General features: G+C 40.7%; 1 protein-coding gene across 1 annotated transcript in view; it reads right to left on the minus strand.

Annotated features, from left to right (window-relative positions):
- LOC150080727 (uncharacterized) overlaps window positions 1-27,927 on the minus strand; it is a 269,174-nt gene that overhangs the window by 44,711 nt on the left and 196,536 nt on the right. Inside the window, exons 4-5 of the mRNA XM_090381152.1 lie at window positions 26,210-26,335; window positions 19,617-19,791 (exon numbers count right to left, since the gene is read on the minus strand). Coding sequence (XP_090237278.1) covers window positions 19,617-19,791; window positions 26,210-26,335 — 301 coding nt within the window. The remainder of the gene's footprint in view (window positions 1-19,616; window positions 19,792-26,209; window positions 26,336-27,927) is intronic.

The raw sequence follows: 27,927 nt of genomic DNA on the forward strand, positions 1-27,927 counted from the left end.
TACTCAAGATGTGGCCTGATCATTGACTTATTGATCTCTCTCTCTCTCTCTCTTGGGAACCAACTAAAGAACGAACCTTCCTAAAATGAAGCCTGATCATTGACTTATTGATCTCTTGGGAACGAACTAAAGTAAACGACACTAGTCTACCACGTGAGAGATCAAGGTGTTTTATTGAACCCGTTGCAATTACAATTGAATACACCTCAATAGAAAGACAAACAGTTTGGTGACGATTCAAGAAGTCACTGCTTTTCGTATCCAGGCCTATAGAGCGGATTAAAATAATATCCAAAGTTAATTAATTACCACGAATATAATTATATCGATTATTTAAATCTATGCAAATTATAAAAATAAAATTAATATGACTAAGTTACTTTTCTGTGAGAGAGGACGAGGAGTGAAAAGAAGATAACCATTAGCCTATGTTAAATTAAATCGTACTTAATTTCTAAATTATTTTAAGCCGCTTTATAGCCCTGAAAATGAGAAATAGTGAACTCTCGAAACGTGGCCAAATTCTTGAGAAGTGTTTAACTTTTAGTACATTTTTCTATCAATTATATTTTTGCGCACATAAGGGAATGCATATATCGTAGGGTTGGCACCATAAGTAGACGAGAAACTTTCCGCAGAAGTTTGTGTGAGGTATTTCCTCAGAGGAGTCAGTTTTTATTTTGTAAGTTATTCGGTGAGTTCGTCTACTTCACTCTCTTCCAATTAAGCTGCACCTCCACTAAGCTAAGCCTACTCCAGTTACAAATCAAAGATTAGTGTCAACGTGTGGCGAACATTGCAAACCATCCAGACCACCCATAGACAGATTACAACCAATTAGTACAAATTCTACAGTACGCCTACTCATTTTCTTTGGATGGAAGCTTCGACTGGCACGAGGTCAGGAGAATACTACGACTTCTCTCTCTCTTCCCGAGTCTCACTAGGTAACTGTGTCAAAACTGTGCGATGGCGAAATGATCCCAGATGGATATGACCTACACCGGTTGGGTGGATGCTATAATAGTCTTATTGTACTTGGCTTTTGAGTACTTTCGCTGTTTCCGACAATATCTGCGGGGGTGCTTTACCGTTTTTCAGGTAGGCGAATAATTTTCCACATGCATTCAGTTCTTATAACACCAGCACACAAAGCTTGGCTGGAAAATTGTCTTCGTATTGAACATATAAGTAAATGGTAACTATAAAATCGTTCTTTACTAAAATATGGTGCAATTCCCTTTTTCCTAAATGTTTGAATTCAGTCAATTTGTTTATATGAGTAAAATGACAAAAATAATTATTTTTTAAGATAAAAAGTATATATTCACACACGATATAACCCTACTACCAAATGTTTAAAATGAAAATCTAGAGTTGTGTTCAGTTAGTGGGGTATTCTTCCTGAGCCCCTAAGCTCTGATGACAGGATTCAAAAAGAATCCTGAAACGTCACCAGATAATAAATTAGTGTCGATATTGTACTTGAAAATGATATAAGTATCAATGAAATCCTAATCCTATTTTGCTCTTTCAAATGCACGTAATATATTCTTATCTTAATGGATATTAACCATAGTATCGTCATATTTTAAACCGAAGTTGTCACTCCAAAAAAAAGTTTTCTACATTTCGTATTGTATAGCAAATTAACGAGTTGTCTCACTCTTACGCTTCCAATAAATAGCACTATTCCTTAAAGAGAATTATATCGTCATTTATTTTCGTTGAGTGTCACTACTAAGATGGACTATTTCAAAGATTGTTCCCTTTATCAGCAGGTAACTGGGCCAACTGTTATGGTTCTTAAAATAGAAAATTCCTCATAGGTCACAGCCACCATAGCTGAGTGGTCAGACGCAAAGGTGCATAAGTACACGTGCTTTGATTGACCGTGGTTCAAGCCCGCGTGATTGTTAAATATGCTATCTTGTGACCACCTCTGACTGTGTGGTTGTCCGAAAGTATAAACAGAAAATTTATGTAGAAGTGGCCAAACATTTTGAACTTCAATGAGATTTCGCAGAATTATGGGAGTTGCAAAATATGCACTGTTTTATTAAATTTTACGTTACGAAAGAAAAAAAACTTCATCATATATGCTGACGCTAGCACATCAGTGATTGATTACTAATAGAGCCGGAAACCTTATGTCCCCCTCAGGTGCGGAATCTGAGCAAGAGGTAGAATTCCATCAGCATTGAGCTCGCTCAAACCATTCAAGGCCTCATACACCTCACTCGGATCACTCGCAGGTGCCTAGTCTTCATACGCCGCAATTTGCAGAACTTAATCCTCTCTTGGTTACAGCATCTCTTTGCCCTTCTCTGTACTCGTTCTAGTAGCTCAACGTTGTCAAGGCAGTAGCGAAATAATTCCATCATATGCAAGGCCACAGTTATTGAGCTGCAGTAGCACAGCTGAACGAGGGCCCATCTAAAAATATGTGCACCAAAGCCCTACTCTCTAAATCCAGCGTTGGTTATACGTTGAGTTGTAAGGATTGCACAATTTATATTTCACGAATGTTCCAATGGAGGGACTCACAGCAATATGTAGTGCCAAAAATTGTAATAAACCTATGCTGATCTTCAGTTCGGAATATTTTCTTTCTGGCTGTTGATTCCAAAGCTCAATCGTAGATTGCGCAAATAGGTATCAGCGTTAAAGTTTGATTTTCCAGAAACTGGGCATCGGACAATCCAACATACTGACCATGAATGGATTTACAAAATGGGAGAAACGAATTTGTAATTTTCTTATTACTTTCTCAAAGGTAGGGTAAATCAAATTTCTCCTACCTTTCAGAGATGATGACCGAAATGTCTGTTTTTCAGAAGTCTTAACTTGTTATGGAAGCTGAAAACCAATTGAGAACGGTCGGAAATATATATATTTTTTTCACTGCCTTTGGCCAGGATGGGAAGCACAGCGAATAGATATCTCCACACTACGTTTGATCCTGTCACAGGTCAAAGTTAGAGAAATACTTCCTCAGAACAGGAGATAGCTTTTATGGAATTTTTTCATTCTGTGGCTGAGTTAGTTGGTCTTGGGCGAACATTGTATGGTTTCTCCCCTTCTGGAAACTCGGGTTCTTCCCACCGAAAATAATCAATCGAATCACAAAACACGTGGCAACCTCGTGGTCTTAGTTGCCTCAGAACAAATTCTGGGCAACCCAAAGTTTCTATTCCGGTGTGTTAAATTTTGAGTTTTCCTGATTTCTAGGATTGGCAAAATTATGCTAGGAACTGTTGCTGGAACTTTGGGCTCTTACAAAAAAGACATGCTGGAATATGAGAAGATTTAGTCCAATGAAAAAGCAGTCTATGAGTGGCAGATCTAACCATAAGATGGAAGTTTTGGTCTACTTGAGGTGCCCTCACGTACAACACAGTGGTTATAATCAATATGAATGTATTAATATCTTCGTTAAATTCTTTCTATTTTCTTTTTTCTAAAAATGTATTACCACGAGATATACAGTAATTAATAATATATATATTTTTTTTAAATAAAAAGAAATCTAAAAGTTAATGTTTCGGACATCATTATTTGAAAATTATTTCTTAACCCCGCTCTGTAGGAATTCGTGTATTTAGGAATGCCAACTTCTAAATCGATTTTTATGGACAACCAAACATTTTTAGAAAATGTTTGGTTGTCCATAAAAATCGATTTAGAGTTTAGAATCGAGTTAGATCTCCATCTCATATTATCTTTTAGCTTTGTTTACAGAATGCACAAGATATTCTGGCAGGGCAGTGTAGTTCTTTACAGGACTCAGCGCTTAAATGAAACTCGCTAACATTTCTTTTTGAAGCGCAATTAAACCGAATGTGGGAGGCTGATGATCCAAAAAGGCTGGTGGTCGCCCGTACTCGAAAAGAATTATGTCAAGAAACATGACACAATCTTACGGTTCTGTAAAGAGCGAGGAAATTTCCCAAGATTAAGAAAACAAATGAATTGCTTTGATGGTTGTGGTAAACATCCCCCACCTCCCCCATTCCCAGTGTGCAAAGGGTAAATGAAAGGCAAGCTGAAACAGGCGCATTATTAGCCCGAACTCTGCCGGCCCTGATATGATCCTGCCTTACCACACTTCAGCAGTTTGTGGTCTCGACGACAATGCTGGCAACGCTTCGCCGCCCTTCCGAAGAAAATGCGCGAGATTACAACGCAATTTTCAAGTGAAAGTACTTTTTTCTTTTTCTTCTGTCCTTTCCTGATTTTTTCCGCTTATAAACACATTACGTCATCAACTGTGGTGTTCTCCACAGAGTGGAGGGGGGGGAGATGAACGGAGAAGCACAGGGAGGGATGCTTTGGTGAGAGATTAACAAACCGACTGATTTCTTTTTAACTGCTTACAATAAATCCTTTGATCTTTGAGGGGTGAATGAAAAAATGCACGCCCGTTTGATTTTTCATCCAGGATTCTTTGGCCACAGTTGTGATGCGTAAATCAAAAACATCTTTTACGTTGATAAGGCAACAAGAAGAAAGCGTCGCAGATGGCACCGCATAAGAGCACCATCTGTGAAGCACACCGGCAAGTAAAACACCCCTCGTGATTGCGCAATAAAGAACCAAGCCTATTGCTTTGATAGGATGATCGGTGGACACAAGGGATTGCGATGCAATTACGAAGCGAACAAAACTAACGAGAGAGAGAGAGAGAGAGAGAGAGAAAGATCTTGTAAGCTGCATGTCAAGCGTCTGGGCCAAGGGGGTGCAGTTCGTGGTTGCTGAGCTAGTCACCCCCGTAATCATCATCAGGTCGGGGCTGATCCCGCATCTCCAAGTCGTGACTCGCCAATATGACGGCTGACCGAAGATAGCCCTGCCCCCGCCCACAACTTGTCCGACAAGGGGGCATACAGGAAAACGTCCTTGTTGCACGCATCCGGATCTGGTCATTTACGCCATCCACGAAGGAAGATGACCCACGCGGTCTTCAGCCTTCCTTTTATCCCCATCAGCCACTCGCTACCGTCAGCAAATCGTGCCGGGGGGGGTTCCTCACGGGAGGTGGAACGCTCAGAAGCATGATAACCAGTCATAATAATGGACCGGAGCGTCGGCTGGATCCATCGGGGCCGTGCATCGGTTGACCTCCTGACCTAAGACCCCTAACCTCCAAACCCGCCCCTACTGAACGTTTTGTAAGCCATCACGCAGCCACACTGCAGGCGCAGCGACCTCTTTCGGATGATTTTTTTATTTTTATTTTTTTCCTAACTTCTGCAGTCTGGGTTACGTGATCTTATGCGCCTAACAGTCATTGTTAAATAAGCACTTGTCAGGATGAATGCTGCGTTTGCTGATCGGCGGCAACAATGTACCGAGCACCCCTTTTTATGGATTCCTGGCACATACGGCAGGGTCGAAGGAAATAGAAGACAGTCCGGTCCGGACTGGGGTTTTCGTCAGTGGGACCTCCGCGTTGTCACGACATGGCATGGACGCCGTACGACTTGCATGCACACGCGTGAGATAGTCCCGGAGCACGTGCTGGTTAGAGGCGGCACCGTCGAGCGACCTTAGATAGATGCGAGATGCATAACTCCGCCTATTCAACGAAGGGAAGACTGCTGGTATTGTCCTCCGGCTGAAGCCAGCACGTGCGACTCGGCAACGTCAACGTGCTTCGAACAATACGCTGCTGCCCCGAAGAGTCGAGTGAGGTTTGCACTCACAGCAGCTCTTGGAACACACACGCACGCACAGCCTTTGTGGGGATGCAAAGGCAGCTGTTACACCTACGAGTTTCCACCGATTAAAACTGTGTTACCAAGGCGACCGCAAGGACCATTTGCACAAGCAGGTGGCGCTATAGTTAGCGTACGAATTAAAAAAAAAAAAAAAAAAAAAAATGCGTTTGCGAGTAACAAAGGATAAATGTTCGCCGCACGATACCACCCCAGTCATTCGACACAAGTATGCGGTGCCAGTCCCATCAGTAGCCAAAGGTAGCACAATTAGTTGGAATGACCCACACTACCCACCGTGTTTGTGCCCAATTTCGGCTCGCAGGGAGTGTGGTGTAGCAAATGCATCTAAAAATACCTTTCGGCTGCATACTTGTCACGTCTTAGTCCCTGCGGTATTTCCCTGTAAATCCTTTCGAACAAGGAGCTGTTGACCCCCGTATGTCTAGTGCATGCACTTGAAGCACTCGCAACAAAAAGGAAGAATTTGTGACCTTTGTGTGTGGTTACTTGTCTTCCTGTTTCTCATCGTGTGAAGGAGAAGATGGCTTCAGGTTTTCTACCCACCCGACACTTCCCTCCATAACCCGAGACAGGTGATCGAAGACGTACCTCTACCAGAATACACGAGGTCACGAGCTGTGCCGTATTGGATGTCGACCCAGGAGGGCCATGGGAGGGTTTTTTGCAGGCGTCCCCCCCACGCTCAGTGTGGAATCAAGCGCAGGTATGTTTGCTCGCAGTAATATCTTTGATTTATGTCAGAGGCGTGGTCTGAGAAACTTCTCAAGTGGACGGATTTGCTCTGACCTTTCGTTCGTCTCCCAGCTTCCATGCCTCTCCGACAGAGGGTTGATGGTGACTGCTGCAGGGCTTCGAGTTAAAGGTCAAGGTTCGTCGTATTTCTGTTTGACCTCATTATGCCGGGTTATATGTGATCGGAGGTTCACGTTGCATCCCCCGGGTCTCGCACTTGACTTTGTAGGTGGTGGGAGACAGTGATTCTTCATTCACTCTCTCTTTCTCTTTCACTAAGTGCCGTCATCCTTTTTTAAAATCTTTCTTTATTGTATGTCTCTCTCTCTCGCTCCCTCCCTCCCCGCTCAACGCAGTTGTGGAAAGTATCATAAAACAGACTCAGATGCAATTTAGGAATGCCCAGACTGCAGAAATCAAAATAAGCCGTTTTATATGATTAAAAAAAAAAAAAAAAAACCCTTCATGCACTTTATAAGAACACCCTCCAACTGTACACGCAAAAACGTTTATAAGAATTGCCGAAAAAGTAAAGTAAACTTCCACGAGAAAAATATGTAACTCTCACCAGTGTGGATTTTAAAGTTGCACAGTTTGGAAACATTCCTTAGAGATAAACAGTACTGTATTTAGCAATCACACGAGCTTGAATCATGGTCACTCAAAGCGCATGTACTGACCACTGCGCAAGATCAAGTCGTTGCCAAAATGAAATACTAAAGAAGACATTTTAATATACATGACGCCGAAAGGACAAAACAATAAACTCAGAAGGATACGCATAACCTCAGAATAAACCACAGAAAACTAGCTAGTCTTTCAAACTCTTTGGACGAAACCAGAAAAACACTTGAAGAAACTTCGAGACCACAAAGAGACACGAGAGATATATAAATCCTGGATTCAATGCAGTAACAACGTCTACAAACAAATATAGAGATTAGAGAAATGAACACAAAACTACAAAAAACTTGCCCATACAACTGTGCCGCTCTTATCATACTCTTCCCACTTCCAAAAAGTGCCCATTGAGCTGCTTCTTAAATTTTAGAAGATTCTCAGCCTCTACCACTCACATCAGGATACAGTTAATTGTAGAATCAAATGATGCAACGAAGTAAGCTTATGCAGTAACCGCCAAAAAAAGAAAAGAAATTATCTGCATTATTTGTCCATCCCTCCCTTAAATGTATTCAAACTACCCACTGCCACAACACCAGATAGAATCTTGTTCCAACAATCAATTATTCTTTGGCTGAAAGCAAATATTCCTTTTTACATCTATCCTGCAACCATCCTTTTTCAATTTAACTTTATGTCCCCCCTTATGTGTACATTCAGGAAAAAACCTATGATGCCATCAACATTTAATAATAATTTTCTGTTCATACTCCGGGACGACCCAACGGTCAGAGGAGTTCACAAGATAGAGAGAATACAAGAAACAGCACCGTATTCAGCAATCACGGGCTTGAACTGTGGTCACTCAAGGCACGTGTACTAATGCACCGAGTGCCGGACCACTTGGCTACGGCGTCCTTTTTAAGCTTACTCAATTAGATATCTCCTCGCAGGTACCTAATTTCCAGACTACAATTTACGTAACTGAAACCTTTCATGGTAAGAGTACTTCCATTGTGTCCTTAACTAATCTGGTTACTCTTCTTTGCACTCGTTCCAAAAGACCCACATCCTTCTTAAAATGATTCTTCCAGAATCATTTTAATCTTCCTATGTAGTACTCAAGATGTGTCGTAACCATTTCCTTTTACAATGGCATAATTACATCCTTGCCCACGGTGCAGAATTCCTGTATATCACTGACAAAATATCATGAGCTGTCCTGCACTGCTCGGATAACTTCTTATTGGCCTCGACAATTACTCCTGGTCTCTTTCGTTCTCTACCATATTGAGTGTAGTACCCAATTAGTATGTTACTCTGAGATGACTGCTACTGATATGCAATGCCTTGCATTTGGCAATGTTAAACATCAATTGCCACTCCTCGGCCCATCTGCTGTATATCCCGATTCCTGTCATTAACCACCCCGCACTGAACCTTGAGAGGCTCTACTAATAACAGAGTCCAAACGAGCGGATTCACTGTTTTCTACCACTCCCTTTCTCCACAACAGTAACTTAACCTGATGCCATTCTGCTCCAATTTGTACAGCAGTGGAACAGTGTCAAAGGCTTTACTGAAATCAAAGTACGTGATATTAAAATATTTTTTTGCATCCACTGCCACCAGTCTTAGTTTATCCGGCATTCATTTCAGCCTTAACATTGAACAACTTCTCTTAGTTGCTCCCACCGAAAAGAATTCACAAACTGTCTAAGGCCATTTAGTTACCTTTACGAAAAAGGTTGGCAGGGTTGTTAATGGCAGTGTGCTACTGCAACAGGATCTAGAAAAGTTGGGCAGATCGGCTGAAGTGGCAACTGAAATTTAACATTGACAAATACAAAGTATTGCATATGGGTAGAAGTAACCCCAGAGGAACGTACCAACTGTGTGTGGTACTACACTTAGGTTGGCAGGAAATGAAAAAGACCTGGGAGTAATTGTGCAGTCAGATATGAAGTTGCCTGAGCAGGTCATGGAGTATCGTCAATGATATACAGGAATTTTGCTAGCAGGGAAAAGGAGGTGATTATCCCTTTGTACAAAGCAATGGTCAGGCAACGCCTTGAGTACTGCGTACAGGTCTGGCGGCCTCATTTTAGGAAGGATGTAGAGTTGCTTGAGCATATACAGAGAAGGGCAAGATTGGTGAGGGGAACGAGGAGGTCCTCTTACCAAGAAAAGGCTAAAGTTCTACAAATTGCGGCGTTTGGGGGCTAGGCACCTGCGAGGTGATCTGATTGAGGGGTATGCTGAGGGAACATAATCGTAAATTGAGGAAAGACAGTTATAGAATAGATGTGCGGGTAATTGATTGCTTGAAAGAACAAAGTTCCATCTGTCGTTATGGAAGTTGATAGCTTAAATAAATTCAAGGAGAAACTGGACAAACTTTTAGAGGGAATGCCTGATGCTACATAAGCTGGCTTTCTTGCATCATATGCCTCTAATCTACTTTATATTTTAAAGTAGATCCCACAACAATACACTATGATCACTACCACCTAGTGGTTCCTTCATCTGGAGATTCTTAATGCACTTGCTGATAACCTGGTCAAGCGTATTACTTTCTCTCGTTGCCTCTCTTACACCCTCGTGAGTAGCACAGTTTTTATAATCACAGTCTTCTCCACACATGGTGCAGAAGACCTGAGTTCGAATCCCTTCAATGACGCAAGGTATTTTTATGGGCCTTTTCACAACGTGGTTAGAGTTAGTCGGTCTCAGGAGGGGTAGCATAGTTTTCTCCCATAAACTCGGGTATTTCGTCCACCAAACAGCAAATCGACCACAGGACACACGAAAATTACACACAATATATACGGCAAAATATGGCCTAAGTTTGTGATGCGCCTAAACCCTACTACAACACTCTCTAACATACAAGTGTAGGATACAATACAATCATTCAATACATCCAGAAAAGCTCTACCAATGTGTGAGCCACTTATCTACAAGTTTTAGCAATATCTGGAAAGTTAAAATCTCCCATTATAAGACATTCTGATTCACTGGCGCATGCAAGTTCTCTGTATAGTTGTTTGTTATACTTATCACACTCATTAGGCCTATAATACACTCTTCTCTTTATTTTTGTTTGTCCAGTGTCACACCAAACTGACTTAACACTAAGCGTATCTCATCCCTATAAAAACAGTCTGCCCTGTTAACAACCACAGACCACGCTGGGAGAAATTCAACCCGTGAGCTTGCTCACTCTGTTCACTAGCGAATTGATTGACAAGGTTTTCATCATGCACTCCCTCCTATCGAGTCTGGACAGAATTGCAAACACCTTCAAATTTTAATCTTAACACGCTGATTTTTCTCAAAATTGCCTCTATACCTGTTAAATAAATCCTAAGATCTCCTGTTGTTAATATCACTAGTATTCCTGCAGTCGACAACATGTTGGCCAAAGGAAAATCTTTACCCAATAGTTTATATTTATGTCCCCAAGACACAATCAGAAATTGCTCCTCCTCTCCTAATTATGCCTATTTTTTCCCCTTTATACATTGCACATCTTTGCAGTCTCACCTCGTAAGGATATCACTTTACTGTTCTCACCAGACGAGTCACCCGTATTTTTACCTTTCAAGAAGCTTAATATCTTTCCTTAGATGCTTCTTCCAGGTCTGAACAATGAAATATTACAATTGCAGTCTCAATTTTCTTCGTCCACCTTGAGATTGTCGAAAATGCTCTTAGCCTTTATCAAAATGGAATTCATATTGACTTCCTTTTAGCTTATTGAGTTCGAACGCCATGAATGATTCTAGGAATTTTTATGGGCCTTTTTGATAACGTGGCTGAGTTAGTCGGTGTCAGAAAAGTGGCGACCACTCTTAACTTCTTGGCTTACTCAGTTGACTTAGAAGCACTGAGTCCGTTAGAGACAAAGTATTAGAACACGAAAAATCGGCTGACAACTGGTTTCAAAACTTCTCACCAGGAGTGTTCCTGGAAGACTGACGCTGCTGAGCGATTGGAAGTTACAAACATAACTTGTGAGACAGGTGCCAACATGACTGTGGTAAATCAAAGGCGTTAAAAAATGGTAAATTCATGCTCTTTCATATTTCCTGTTATGAATTGCAGTTGAACGTGCTTTTACAGTATAATGTCTCTCCAGATAGCTTTTCTTATGTGTGAGGTCATCACAAAATTACATCTCTTAAGCAGTCTATACACCCCTACCCCAATTCATACTGCACATAAGTGCAAAATAGACGAGGAACTGGTAGCTTGGAAATCTTCCAAGAAAGTCTGCGAACATTTTTTTGGACAACAACTATAAAATCTTTGTGGACAATTTATTACAAGCCTTGAAATATGTCCTTAAAAAATACATTTCCTCCATTCCTATTTCGACTTCTTCCCAGATGACACAACGAGGATGAACGTGGAGAAACGTTACGAAAGAATTTTAAGCTTGAATTTAACAGTTATTAAAATTTTCAATAAGCATAACCTACATTCTCCTCTAAATCTGTTGATGCAATATCCGATTTCAATTTTGGATTCAGCTCAACAAACTTCTTCCCGAAATATGATGCACGAGATGTACCATATTTTCGATATAAAAATATCAAAGCTTAAAATTTGTGGTACAGCGTTGATCGTAATTCTGATTATTGAAACTCATGCGAAGCCGAGTATTTTGATTAGTTTTAAAAATTAAATAAAAATACAGACGTTTCTTTCGATCATGAAGCAGGTTGAGCCACAAAATATGCTTATTCTGAAGATCCTCTTAATAGGTGACCACCATTACTAATCGATAAACATACGTACGTCAATACTGTTATGCGGAATGACTAGTCTAACTTTTGTTGCTCTTGATTGATAATCTAATAGAATTGAATGAACTCAATGAGGAAGAATAAGTTTCAATATCAATGAAAACTTGGATGCTTTGAACTCCAGCTTTTGCAAGCTGTTCCAACTTGGATTAATACAAGTCAGGACGCAGTCTGAAAGGGCGGCTGGCACAGTACACTTCACATTCCGTCAGCATGCTTCCACACCCCTCATTGAAAGCTTACAATCTCAGTCTGCCCTCCTACAATACGACATGAACCTGGTGTGGCCATTGCTTCCTGTTTTTCTCCTACATCGACCAAAAGAAACTTTTTTTTTTCTTCGTTCTCTCCCTATCGAACAACAACTGCTCTGTCGGGGGTCACGAGATGGTCTGTATTGAGTTTCTTTCCATCATGCAACCGAACCATCATAAATCTCTACTATGACCTCAGTTGCTATACGCCGACACCACGACCTTGCATATTGAACCCACGCAGCGGAAGCGTGCCCATTTACTGCTATTCCCTCACTTTTTGCATCACCCTCCCCTTGAGTGAGAGAGTAGATAAGCCAACACAGGCGCTTTTATTTGATACAGTTCAGCGCCCTCTAAGTTTAGAGTTAATCGTCACTCACCCCACTTCCTACAAAATCTATGCTCAGCTACGAATTGTCACGCCAAGACGTGTCTGCAGACAGCTTTGGAGAACTTCTGAACATTGGAGTGTTAGCGATCCATATGTCACTCTTCTTTTAATTAATTCCTACAAAGGAGTTCTCTTTTTTTAAGTTGCCACTCTTTGGGGAAGAAAAATAAGACATAATACGAACTAGAATTCCTTTGACTGATAACTATCTGAAATGCCCTCCAGATTATCAAAGTATCTTTTCATTTTAATTTAATATTATATCTACTAGAATACTCATGTAATATCTATGGGTTCTCCCAATAATAAATAAATAAAATAATGTACTTCTCTGAGTTACAATTTGACCTCCAATGGCCGGAATTCGGTAGCTGTTAGAAATCAAATCCTTTCTTGGCTGTTTCCCAAAGACCAGGAAATGCCAGTTAGCTTTCCGGTTTCCATGAAAAGTTCATCATAGACTACAAAATTTTCAGAAAATACCAGTACCACGTTACGTAGGCACAAAGGCTCACAATCGAAAGATGGGCAATTCTTACAAAACAAATTAAAAATAAATAAAAGATGGGTTGGAATTCAACAAATAATGAAATTATACATTGGAGAATGGTATGCATGCTTAATAAAGGACGAAGAAGAATCAACTGACAACTGAATTCACTGTAAGCTTAGATAAAAAAAAGTAATAATGCCAAAGCGTCGCTTCGGTATTGCACTACCCTCAAACAAACAGCATTTTTCCATAAAACCCAAACAGTTTCTTCGTCCACCTGCACTCCAAGTTAACACCAAACAGTGTCCGCGCGTTGAGGTGGCAGTGCTGTTGAAACAGCTGTCAGGGCGGTGACGCCTACGTTTATTTGGAAACCTGTTCTTTTTATTATTGTAGTTTTGTTGCGAAGAAATTTTTATGCGTGGTATATTTGTCTATTTGCTACGACTGGTGAACTTTAATCGTTTTAGTTTCTAAAAGAAAATTCACGCACTATGGGACCACAGTCCGAGTATCGAAAAACAAAATACTTCGTTTCTATGAACCTCGCGGTTTCAATTATCTTACGTTCCTTCTAATCGGTTTACAGTCGTGGAAAAAAAAAACAAAAAACAAGGGGTAGAAAACCAATTATGAGATTCATCCAGAAATTATGCGATACACAGGTTGTTTTTTTAATCCTGAGGCGACCAGACTTGGAACTGCTATTACTAGACGTTTTTTGTTTCTTCCTTTTCTTTTTTTGGTAGCTGCTGTCTTTTAGTAACGCCATTGTTTGGCCTTTCCGCACATATTATCTGGAGAGAAAGAGACAGAGAGCAGGAAGTACGCAGCCCATCTGAAGTATTAGCAAATGGAGAGCTCTCAGATTACCAAGTGATTCGTCTACTCCTCGGGGATCCATTTGGCCTGCGTTTTAATCTTCTTTCTTTCTTTCTTTCTTTCTTTATTTCAGAGTGCGTGTGTCTGTTTGGAGTTAATGACAAACGTGAGCATCGGACTAGACAGCCCAAGCATATTATTTATCACCGTGTCAAAGAATAATAAAGGAAGAAAGTAGGGGAGAAAAAGCCCACGTGCGATCAATTTTCTACACTCTGACCTCTTGACCCGGTTTCTGGACATGCCTTCGCAAGAGCGTGGATAGATTATCGACTTATTAGTCATTAGCAGTAGAGAGAGAGAGAGAGAGAGAGACAGACAGACAGAATCCACAGCCAATTCTAAGAAGTTGAACAGCTTTCACAGTTTTATTTCCTACAGCAAAAACACCTCCAATTTAACATACACAGTAATTCCTTTTAATTTCTTCATTAAAATGAACATCATAATGAGGAAAATAACATTAGAAAAGACTACAAGACCTTAAGAGTCTAAAAGTCCTAGTTGTCTGGGACCTTCTTTAAATAACAACATTAGCATCTAAGGCCATTTTACGCTGACCTTTTGTTACCCAGCACCAGTAATTTGAATGAGATTTACCCGCTAGACAATGAACTCGGTGCTTGCGAGCACAATTTTAACACTTGTTTGGTAGCGCGTTGAGAGAACCAGTTTGACAATGCCTCCTTTAGACTTTTCCACCAACCTTCATTTTCATGCCAACTCTTTATCCCATCTGAAACTTAGGTACGAATATTTAGATCGGGTTGATACCGACCATAATGAACAGCAACGATGTCCATTCTATTGCACAATTCCTTGAGGTTGGTATAGTGGAAATTTCATTCCGGTATGTCGCCCAATTCGATTAACCTTCCACCATGGTTGGGCAAACAAGTTATCTCATTAGTAAAAACAGAAAATACTGATATGATGTAATTTCTGTGTCCTGCACAGAAATTATATCAGATCAATATGACTGATTATGATACATTTTTCTGCGGTTCCCCGGGAGTGATTGCAAACCTCTTATCTATTCTCTTTACAACAGCATACGTCAGTTGAAGTCCATCCCTTGTAATAACAACCTCACACGTTTCGGAATTTTGAAAATGATGTCAGAACCACATCTCGAATCCCCACGGCTTTGTTCAGATGCTCTACAACAGCTGATGAAGCCAAAATATTTCCGATATTGTTGAATATCAGTTGCTTTCTCAGCTATTTTTAAGAAAGCAATTGATGTTGCTTTTACTTTTTGGATATCAATGAAGGTTTTTCCCAACTGCTATTTAGCAGTTCCGATAATATTTTGCAAGGTCAGAACAGATAATTTTAACGAAATCTGATCATCATAAAATGGAGAGATTTACCTCACTAGGAGCGAGGTAAAGACGAATCTCTTGATCGAGATCACTCAGTATAACCGAAGCAATTTTATTGGTCAGTTGACTTTCTTGTAACTTGGAAAAGTGTCGTGATTTAAAGATGCATATGATTAACAAGAGTGTAAATTCTTGCAAATACGATTCCAACATTACACCTTCCACTACTATCCATTGCAGCCTGCGCGAAATGAGTCCTCTGACATGGATTACAGGCATTATTTTTCTTCTAGAGACTCTTTCATCTAACGCCATAACTTTTGTCTTCGGGTAGAAATGGGAGGGGGGCGGAATTAATTTTTAAATTCAAACACCCTATTCTCCAGGCCCTTGAGTTTCTCTCTCCCTTTTGACAACACCCACCTCCCACAGACATGTCGTGACCGGACGCCCATTTGTATTCCCTCCTTTGGGAGTGGTCACTTCAACCCCTGACGTCATCCTACAACTATTTATGGATCTCTTCTTATAAAAACCTCCCCTCCCACGCGGGTGGTGGCACTGGAAAACTTCAGGTATGCGGATTATATGTCATCCTATCAACTGACCTTCATCGAGGCCAGCTAAAGATACACTACTCCACTGTCTGCTCCACCCCCATCTGTTTTCCCCTCTCCCCTTCTACCGTTGCCCTTAGCAACAGCGTGAAACTATTTCGTTCCTTAAAATACGTGGCATGAGTTATAACGCGGGGTCATCTGGCTGGATGCCTCCTACACTTGTTCATCCATCTCGTATTTCTGTTTGGTGTCCGTTTGACAGCTGGATTCATATCGAATTAATTGCAATGTTAATTGCAGCAAGGGGTGGAGATTAAGAAATGTCAGCGGTGAAGGGTTCGAAGAAATTAAGATGTGGTACGCCGGGTACACGTACTGAAGATGAATCTGTTTTTTTTTCTTTTTTGGGGTGGACTTTTGCAGTACAGCTTCAGGACCATTACATCTAGAAGAACAACTTATTTTAATTCAAGACATCGGCAATGATTGCTTCTACTTCCTCAACTTACAGGAATGCTTTTTTGAGGGGGGGGGAATAGAGCTATATATATAGCCACTCATTCCTTCCAGTGTTTGCAAGTTACTTGAGCAGATATTGATCTACAGTAAGACAGCAATTCTGACTGCTCTTAATGGATTATCTAAGGTTATCTATTGTTCTAAATTCTAGAAAGATAGGATATCTCAGTCCACCCTCTCCCAACTAGTTTAGTTTTTTCTTTATTTTTTTTTTTAACACTGTAGTGCCTTCTTTTTTGGGGGCAAGGTTATCACTTGTACTGCCGTTTTCAAAACGAGGTTATGCTTATCTTCATTTCTTCTTTCATTCTTCAACACGAAGGGATCATGTATCTGGACTGCATATGTGAGCGCGTACAAACATTATATTATTCTACAATCATTCTACTGCTTTTCTTCTTGCTCAGAAATGTATTACATCATTATTCATTCTTCAGAAGGATGAATGTTTCTCTTCTATTGTTCTGGAAAACAAACACTAGGAAATCTCTAATTATTACTAACACAATAGCGATGTAACTGGAATATCATTTCCAGCATCACGGTGTCATCCTGACTCCAGACAACGAAGTTCGCTTTTTTTTAGAAATCAAACTGACCTTTCTGTGACCTCGTGGTCCATTTTATTTTTAATGTTCGTTTAACTAAACAATCAGTGTAATATATGCTTATGGCGCCACATATATCTCAATCTCTTAATCCAAAATCTAGAAAACAAATTCAGCGTCAAATTGGACCATCGAACCTTTATCTTTGGTTAGTGGCTTTAAATCAGGTGACGCCCCTATACGCTAAACGATTAAAAGATATTTTATCTGCTTCATAACAGCGTTGATAATTAAGTAATCTTTCCAGTGATATCGCAAAGACGACGCCCCTGAACCCGACTCTAACAATACTTCGTGTTATCAATGCTGCCTAACAGAATTGGAATTGGTACAGATGTATACACAATTAACAGCTTATCTGCTAAAAGCTAGATGGAATCGAAGTCCACTTCCAGATACGTTATATACTTATCTCGAATTTGAAACACAAAAATCCTTTTGTTTTCCAAAAACTTCCAGTAAAACGTTTGGACTCAGGTACATGATTCACTTTGTTTTTCATAAATCTAACCGCAGCCCCTTTTTGCGAGTGACTGCAGCTCCATCTGTGGGTGTAACTGCTATCGACTAGTGTAGTAATACGTTCAGACATATTTCGTCCTCACATTCAAGTAAAACTTTAATGTCCCTCGCCTCCCAAAAAACACAACTGCACTTTTCACGATCGTCATTAGCCCTCTATGTTCGGTATTCGTGCAGAAGGTCGTTTGTCCCTGACAATCATCTCTGCTTTCGATTCCCAATTTTTCACGCGACACACACAACCTCTCCCTTATTGACAGCGTCAAAAAGGTGGAGACGGATGCCCCTGCGTGGGCTACAAAACCCGGACTTCCGGGGACTGATTATGGCAGTGGCAGACGCCCCTACTAATTGTTTCACTAAATCGCTTCGACAGCTTTGAGCACGAAACTCGGGTAGAGGTCACCCAAAGGGCGAAGAAAGAATTGATATGGTGGGAGACGCCCATTTCCGTTCATTGCATTTTTTGTTTTCTTTCTCTCTCTCTTCTTGTGCTTCATCGCGGAGACTGTCGTGCCGGATAACCTATTCCTGGAATAGACATCAATAACGGCGAAAGCGAGTGGAAACAGACTCGGTGTCGAAACCCTTCGAGTGGAGCAACGTGTGTTCGGTAACAGCTCTACACGCTACGTCTGTCACCGCTGACGGCCATTACTTCTAAATCAGAAGCGAAATGGTGGCGGAAGTACACGGGGATACATCGAGGAGTGTCACCTCTGTGTTTCCTCCATTAGGAGAGCACATCCAAGGATCAGTTAGAGCGATTTGTTCGTGAAAAACCGAGACATCCTTATGTTACAAGTTACTAATTTTAAGAAGGATCCCTCTGCTTTTGGAAAGGGGAATTTCAAAAAGCTTGAATTGCCTTAATCACCTGAAAGATTCATCCCATATCCTTGTTGATGGTGAAGTCAACGAGTTAATTTTGTAATAATAATAATAATAAACCACTAACTTTGGTGGGTGCGGTCACCTTCAAAGTACTGTCCTTCTGATTTTAAACACAAAACCCAACGTATGTACCATGGAAACATTGTTGGAAATCATTTAACATTGCCCTTGAATATTGTTAATTGATTGTGATAAAAATTCGTGCAGCACCAAAGGAGTTTTTTGACACTCTGAGATGCGTGTATAAAGTCAGAAGGAGGGTGACCACACCCACCAAGAGGTATCTTTATTCACTCACCAAAGACAAAATATTTCCTTTTGCATTAATGTTAAATTAACATTAAAATTAATGTTTTGCATTAATCTTAATCTACAGGCAGGTTAACCCCAATCTCCAGTTTTGATTTATAATCGCGACTGTACTATACAATGCTTAATCTTCACTATTAGTTGTAATCACTAACATAATGTATACTAATCTAATGACAGGACTACCAATAAATCCACAGGTTAATCCTATCTCCAAACATTAGCATTATTTCTAATATTAATCCAAATATAGTGTTGGTATATAAAGATGATCATAATCTACAGATGAGCCAGATTTACCACAATTAATCCCAATATTATGATACTGTACAACATTGATTTTCTCCTCAGATTATGAGCATACAGCATCTCTCCAAGATTCTCCTTGGAGAAAATTAAGCTCACAAGAAATGTCACTCAGAACTGGTCCCAAAACTGCCACGTCAAATCATACCTTAAGATTTTCTCACTTCTTGCTGTAAGTTAGTTTCAATCTTCGTTCAGGTGTCCTCTGATGTGCTGCAGAAATACTCAGCTATTTTAATATCCAGCACAGTGGTTGCAGTCGCTAACCTTCCACACCGTGTATAAAAAGGCCTGGGTTCGAATCCCACAAAAAACGAGAGGAATTTTGTGGACTGTTTTGGCAGAGTGGGGGAGTTTATCGGTGTTGAGCGAGGGTTTTATCGCTTTCTCCCAGCAAAACGGACAAACCTGCCATAGAACACACCGACGCCTCATAACCTTAGTTGCTTTGGCGCAAAAAAAAAAAAAAAACAAATAGCAACATAATGCTTCGATGATGTGGACCATATATAATGCTAAGTACGTTTTTCGTTTGTGCAAAAGTGCGCAGCGCTCAGATCACAATCATTGCTCCACCGAGACATAATTTACATATGAACTGTGCACCGCGCGTATTGTCAACAAATAAACAAATAAAAACCTTACCTTTATTGAGGCGGAGGTCAATGCACGAGAAACTGTCTGTGGACGACACGGGTGACGGTATGGAGACGGGTGGGTTCGGCGAAACGGCAGGGCTGTTCGGAGAGGAGGAGAGCGAAGATCGACTTTTGTTTACACTGAGATCGACAGGTTCCATCTGGGTTGGCGGACATTCGGCCTGCACGGAGAGAGAGAGAAAGAGAGAGAAACAAAAGGCGTTAGAAAAATTGAAGATGTTCCAAAAAGGCGCGCATGCGCATTGCGTTTAATTATCGGATTAAGCCGGAAAATACTAACTTCTTTATAATAGCCGGAATGTGTGAGAAACGAGAGCAAAGACCTCTCGACCACCCTGCGCTCGGGTGAAATATGGGGAATTCCTCCATCCACCGCTCATCTGGTCAGTCTTAATAACCCCGTTCGCTCACTTATGACATTCATTGTCCTACTTCGGCGTCCGTCTCAGATGGGGGTTCACACTCGATGACTTCCGTGTCTCATTTGCGCATCTCTCGTTTCTTCCACCCTCCCCTCCTCCGATCCTTGACTGCGTTGTCTCACAGGTGAGAGAGCTAATTACTGCAAACTACCTGTTAGCAACAAACGGAAGTTCACGCGCTGTTCCTTATCTGCGAGTGAGACGCTCCAGACGGAATAATTCTGGTGACTTTGCCGATGCATTAGTGAGGGGAAAAGTCGGGCACTGGGGGAGGTTGTTTAGGGATCACTGACCTCCCATTTGTTTCCGAGAGGCTGTTCCAAGTGGAAACTTGTACAGCGAAACGTGAAAAAAAATCATTTCTTATTAGTTTTCAGGTGACTAAGGTGAAGAGGTGGGAACTGTAGAAGGAGGAAGAAATAAGGAAACGTATAGAAAAGGCCGCAAAACTAAGAAATCTGTTATGTTAGGGAAGCAGTACCACGTGACCATCGGCGCATACAGATACGTTCTTCTGATTGGCACAATTTCTTTTGGAGAAATCTTGACTGAGTTGTTCAGAATAGCTCTTGAAGGAAACTACTCGCAGTTATGTACACCGGTAGTCAAAAAAAAAATGCAATCGTTTTAATTTTTCGAGTTTTTTTATTTGCGTTTTTCATCAGCGAGCGTAAATGATTGAGTTAAATTATGCCAATCTCCAACTCGAAGCAATTTTTATATACGAATGACAGTCTGTTGCAATCGAACAGTGATGCGTCCAGCTTCCGGTGCAATCTAAAGAGCAGTTTGTGCGAGAGGAAGTGTATACAAAGCAGTAGGCTGGGTTCCATCACTGCAGGGATGCTCCCAGCAATCAGATGATACAAGCTATGAATACGTGGCAATGGTCAGGCCACGCCTTGAGTACTGCGTACAGGTGTGGAGGCCTCATTTTAGGAAGGATGTAGATTTGCTTGAGCGTGTACAGAGAAGGGCAACAAGATTGGTGAGAGGAACAAAGGGGTGGTCTTACCAAGGCTTAAGTTCTGCAAGTTACAGCGTCTGAAGACTAAGCACCTGAGAGGTGATCTGATTGAGGTGTATAAGGCTTTAATGGGTTGAGCAATTCTGAAGGGATTCTTCCTCTTGCTCGGATTACTCACCTGAGGGCACATAAATTCAAATTGAGGAAAGACAGTTATAGAATAGATGTGCGGAAATTTTCCTTCAGCCAGCGGTTGGTTGATTGCTGGAACAAACTTCCATTTGTCGTTGTGGAGGTTGATAACTTAAATAAATTCAAGGAGGAGCTGGACAAACTTTTAGAGGGAATGGACGTGTGAAATATATATATTTTTTTTCAGCTGATGGTACATAAGCTTGCTTTCTTTCATCACATACCTCTACCACTACATCTTCTCGTATCCTGAATGGTGCATCCATAGATGGAAATCTACTCAGTCTTTATTAAACTCTCGATTCGAGAGTTTCTCAAATTGTCGAAATTTTTAATAATTGATATAAGAAACGTTATGCACCAAGTAGGATGGCTAATTAGTTTATTAAACTGATCCCTTTGACAAAAAGAAAGGAGTGGATCCGTGTGCGCACTCTAACAGACAGACATTTCTGTTCTAGCAGCCGTCCTCCCACGCACTACAGGGATATAAAGGAGGGGGAGGGGGGAGGCCACAGAAATCAAACACGACACACGTAAAGATTGATTAACAAGTATCCCCTTGATGCGTCCGGAGGAGTGTCTTGGCCACGCTGCTCCCCGTCATTTCGAATCATTATTAGCGAATCAACTCCCCGCCAAGTACGCTGGTCAATACCAAAGTCCTTTCGTGGAGAGGTGAAACAGGAACGGACGATAACGAACCCCATACATAATCCCTGTCGCCGTGAGACATGCTTCGGCGGCGCAGCGAACGCACGATCTCTACTGGACAGGTGTGATTATCGCTGCTCCGTCCCGCAGTAGGTGCCTTTAATTAATACTCCGCTAGGGGGACGAGCGACGTTGTTTACAGCTAGGCCGTCCAAATTACGGCTATTTGACGGAATAACTGGGTAGAAGGCTCTGTTTAAGTGCGTGTAGTTCACGATCAATTACACCCTCTAATTGTGACGTCACAGATTTGCGACCAGAAAGGGGGACAGAAGAGCCACCCCTTGATTACATAATTCCACGGGCAGATTTCGCTTGGCACTCAGTTTTGGTGAACTTTGCCAGCAAATATCGAGGTCAGACGATAACTGAGAACGATGCACGAACCAATTTTTATTATTTATTTTTTTTTCGCAGTCCCCCTATCCCACAGTTCATCAGCACAGAATCAGGGATAAGAACCAAGAATGGGGAAAAAGGTGTAAAGTATTCGCCTTAGAAATAGAATACAGTAGGCTCCAAAAATGAGTTCCTGTCTGTAAGCATTGCAAGCAACCATGAAAAGATTAAAGATTTTTCATCCATTAGTCCACTGTGAAAATTCATTCTTTGTTGGATTCTTCTTTTGGAAATAACCAAAAATCTTGTGGTATAAATCTTGAAGATGCAATTCCCCCTAAGACTTCTAGTTATCCCAAAAGAAACGCGTCAAGACTCTACGATTCCAGGCTAAAATGTAAAATCCCTTAACCGATTATCTGATTACATCTTAAGAATAAAGAAAACTTAATTTGCCATCAAATTATAACAAAGTTATTAAACTAATATCGATTTCATTTACTGACACGCCCCCTGTTGCTTAGTATGAAACAAAATGGCCATTACTTATTGGCCACGATCGTGATGGTAGATAAACACCTGTTTGTATGTATCTACCTTCACTGTCTTGCTTTTATCCTTCTCTCTCTCTGCGGTAACCGCCAATAAAGGAACAGCCTTCCTTCGAGAGGTCTGTTTCCCCGCATGGATGATGATTCATGTTAGATCGTTCATGCGGAGAAATGGTTTTACGGGGAAAAACATTATATATTGGCCATTTCGCCTTTCTCTCTTTCAGCTGTTATCTATGCGTCTAACTATCTGTATTACTACGAATATCTTCCTTATCTCAGTTAGGATTCGTCCGGATAAGGGCATGGATTGTTGGTAATCCATCAACACGATAACATCGTGAAGTATCACAATTAGTCATGAACAGTGTGACGTCAGATTTTCATGGATGAGCCCGCTGGTGTGGGATATCGTGAGACTGTTGGGAGGGGGAGGGGAGGGGAGGCACTGTGCCCAGCTCTGTTACGGCAAAAGAAAACAAGGCGATGGAAGGAGTCGATAACATCATCTTACAGGTGTCCGGAATAACAGATGGAGGAGGCAAAAGGATAATTTCTCATTCATGGCACTTGCGAGGATTGCGTAAGAGGTAAAATGGATCTCCGTGTGGCCTCAAATATATTCGAGGTGGGGGGACAACGAGCGGGGGATGAATTTCAGAATAAGCCTCTTGTAATAGCTCACGGTGCAGCTCATTTCGCTATTCTGATCTTCAGCAGGAAGACAACTTCTTAGTCTGACAGAGGCTGCAATTATTCTCACCTAAAGGCGACGGAGGTCAGGATTAAAGTGGCCGAGATAACCGTCCTTTCGAAGTAAAAGAGGCTCTTAGATGGCACGCAACTTGCTACCACCTTATTCCCTGTGTGCGCGTGCTCGCGAACTTAAAGGCCTCACTTGTGTTCCACAATACTGCCGAATGCTTTTGTCCCTGAAGCTTTCCTTATTCTACAACCCGTCTCTCTTCTTCTCACCCCTTCCCCCCCAAAGAGCGCTACAGCTTCTGCGATCCACTCACGCAGGGGCATTGCTATTGGCAACCTTTTGCGCAATTATGTTAATATATATATTCTAAGTGTAGTCCATACACACGGAATTATGTGAACACTTGGTGGGAGGGGTTGGAACACGGAGCCGCAGACGTCTTCAGATGATGTCTGGTTCCGTCTGTTCATGGAAAGAGGAGGGGGGAAGAAGATCCCTTTAGGACTTGAGCATAATGTGGTAGCTAAGAAAAGGATAATACGAATTATCTGCATATTACCATAATTACATTTTTCCTCCTCTACTCAATCTGTATTTATGGCTTAAATAATTAAAATATTTAAAAGTGATATATATTCTCTCGATTTGTATCATCTGGGATGCTGTATGGCAATCAGCTACTGAAGTCAGGAAAACATTCAGGGGTCATCCTGATAAGAATAGTGTGCCTCGTTCAAACTAGAAAACTGTTTTGTGGAGTACAAAAATGCAAATGGAGTTATAACCATTTATCTTTGTTATGAAGATGGATGTTTACTGTCATGAATTCTTTGTGTAGCCTTATATCAACCCAATAATATTTCGCTGATCGTATCAATAAACCGATTTAAAATGTTGCTTGAACAGAAGAATTCTTGAATTTTTGTTTACTCAAGTACTTTAGTACTCAAGGCCTGGATTTGATAATTACCATCAAGATCATATATTAAGATTTAATATTTTAATTATAAATAATTGAAATATTTAATTCATTATTAAAACTTTAATAATGTAAGATGGTATATTTATTCCTTGCCCAACTCTTAACTTAAATAAAATCAGTTTTATTCAAGGGGTCGCAAAGTTGAAGAACCTCTGATTTAACCTCCTTAAATACGAGTATTGTGACGAGGTCGGTCAACGTGTTCAGATATTGAAGCCTATAGAATTTGGATTCCTCCTTGTAAGAATAACCACTTGTACCCATGATCAATCTTGCCGCTCTTTCCAGTATTCTCACAAGTAGTTCCGCATCCATCCTAAAATGCAATGTTCAAACCTTCTGCGCAATACTCAACCATGTGGCCTAACAAGTGATTTATACAATAAAATAATCACCTCTGTTTTTACTGGTACGTTCCTGTATTAATGGACGGTATATCAGAAATTAATATTGGTAAACTCTAGTGGTCTTTCTACTCGCTCAAATGATCATGGAATCTTTCTATCAGAGGGTCGTGATGCGTGACACGCTATCAGATCGTGAATAACACGATGGTGTTCTGGATGGTCTCTTTCACCATTTCTGAGGAATAAAAACAAAACAAAACATTTTGTTTGTTGCAAGACAAACTAGAAATTTCAAACTGTATCTGTTTCTAATTCGACCCTTGAGGAGCTTAAAATACCAATTCTTTACTGGACCTTATCTTTAAGTAATACGTAGAGTCCATAGCAGCTTATGCGTCAAATAATATTTCGTTCTATACCATCGATAGTTGTTGGACCACCGTGTAGCGATGAAGTGATCCTCAGGATGGAAGACAGAGATCTTCCTTTTCATTCACAGTGTCAAATTATTTTAGAAATTGTTTCTTCCAGTTTGCTTATTTTAATTTAACGTAAATTTAATAATATCATCTACTTTAAAATTAAAAACGCAACGAGGTATTTTTGTGCAAATATCACATTGGCGAGAGTTTGGATGATAACTTACAAGACATTATTGTCAAAAGTTTGACAATCTCCAGTGAGTAGGCAGCGTTATTTTACAAGAAAACAGTAGGTTAAATAACAAAGCTCAGACCATCTTTCTGTCTTTCCTCGCATTGTTTATATCTCCACTATATTCTTCTAAAATGTAGAAACACAGTCTGAACACCGAGTGATGTCATTGAGAGTGAATTTTATGCAACTGAGACACGATATTCGAACGTTGTGTGGTGTGGTCTTGCATAAGAGGCGGCCTGGAAGTGTTTGTTCTGGTTCCTGTTTTGCAATTCCTGTGTTAATCTTGTGGCCACCCCAAAACCTATATAATATCCTCAAAGAAGGCAATGCGTAGATTGTAACCTACAGAATAAAAAAACAGATATGACTATTTCGTATGCTGTGGCGTCACCAGGATTTGTTCTTTGGAAAGATGGGACATCGATGATGTGTGTGGGGGAGCAGAAGATACAAAAAATATACTCGTAGATTAAATGGTTTAATCTTTTTAAAAGAAAATGGTAGTTGGGGCACATCTCATCATATGGGATGGATCTAGCCCATCTATACCATAGATTTCTCAATGTCCCCATCGAGAAACAAGAGTATTGTGAAAAAGCTATGTTTGAATTCAATCAACACTACTAATATATAAATAAAATGTGAATAAAAACACTTTTAAAACAAAGTCATTAAAAACAAAAGATTGGGTTCACCTACTTCTTTTGAACTCATTATAGAATTCATGTGTTGCATCTGGGGGAGTGTGATGCGGCACGTGGGAACGAGGGTGGCGAATACGGGAGAAAGCCTCCGTATATCAGGCGGGAGGGCACGGCCTTCTTGCTAAAAAAACAAAAGAAAAAGAATAGGGAAATGGATATTTAGACAAAACAGCTATTTCAACATAATTTCAATGTAAAAGATATTGGTAGAAGAAAACTTAAGAATTAATACAGTATTACCTAGTGAGAGTTAAGAGCTAGGAGAATGAACAGGCACGTGTCATCTCGTAGACATCTTTCCTCCTTTCTTTCCGTTTTATTTGTAATAATAAGTAAGGGAGTGTGTTGCTGAATGGAAAATTAAGATGAAGATAATTTTTAAATTAATATCTGAAGATGCATCACACGGTATTGATGCAACTGGTCATGTTCCAACATTAGCTGCATGCGTAGACTGTTCCTAAGTAATTCATGCGATGCCTTCTGCACTCAAGACCATTTCTTGGCCGGGTACAAAAGGCAGTCGCCAGGGAGGAGGCTGAAAATCGCTATGGTTTAATAATAATATAACGGAATTTGTGGTCATTGGGCATGAAAAGACCCCTTCTACATCTGTAGTATTTGGTGGAAAGAGAAAAAAAAAGGGTGGTTAGAAACATGAGTGGGATTGCGCAGCAGTGTTGGTAGACTGCCAAATAGATTAGATATGCTTCATAACTCATTACTGCACAGGATAAGCTAGACTATTCCTTTTTATAAATGTCTAACAAGATGGATCGATGAAATCTGTAAGATATTGGAGAGGAAAAGGTCGTTGATCGGACTATTTATACGTGCTTGTTTAAAATTTCCTTTTTTACTTCTAGAAGTAATTGACACACACCAGAAATCGGGAGTCTAATTAGAACCCCCACTCATGAATCGTACTTTACAATGTCAGATGTATACAGTGTGGTACAGCGGAGGGACAAACAGAAACGGAAGAGTGGTATTTTAGAAAATCGTGTAAATCGACACGAAAGGAAAAGAAGGGATAAACAGAAACCAAAATAGAAACGGGAAGTAAATAAAAAAGATCAGCAAAAAAAGTTAAACTGGTCTATACTATCGACCTCAAACCAAACAAACACGCAAAAAAAAAAAAGAAAAAGTGCAGTCAATAAAAACTGAACAAAAAGGTTAAAACGCGGAAGCAAACGCCTGTCTCCGTCAGCCACTAGTTGCGTGTCGGGGTGACCAAAATCAGCAAGGCTTGATGCCTCACGAAAAAATCCAGAGTGTCTTTGAACTCGGTACTGAGAGAGGCCGTCTGAGTAGCGGACTGTAGCGGGGGTGTTGGTCGGGACGGTAGACAAGGGTTCGACAGGACACGCCTAGCGTTCGGTGGCGCCGTCGTAGCCGCGTAACATGCAGTAGCTTTTTCACGAGAGGATACACATCACCGGCCACAGTCGGAGTGTCTAATGAAAGCTGTATTTTGTTTAATGTCATCGGGGGAGGATCCGCCAGTGACTGCATCATTTCAGAAGTTCTTTCCTCCCACCGATGCAAGTTAACTTGGGAAGTGGCATCGCTTCGAATTTTTCTAGCTTTCGTTACACTCCAAGGGTGTCGCACGAATCCATCTTTCCTCTCGAATTCCCACACGAAACCCGAAACTTCGGAGAATTCTTTGAAAATAGAACCGTTTCTTTACTTTGTGCTTTGATAAAT

The sequence above is a fragment of the Mastigoproctus giganteus genome, chromosome 9 (assembly GCF_048544385.1).
Source record: "Mastigoproctus giganteus isolate SK-2022 chromosome 9, ASM4854438v1, whole genome shotgun sequence".
NCBI classification, from domain to species: Eukaryota; Metazoa; Arthropoda; class Arachnida; order Uropygi; family Thelyphonidae; genus Mastigoproctus; species Mastigoproctus giganteus.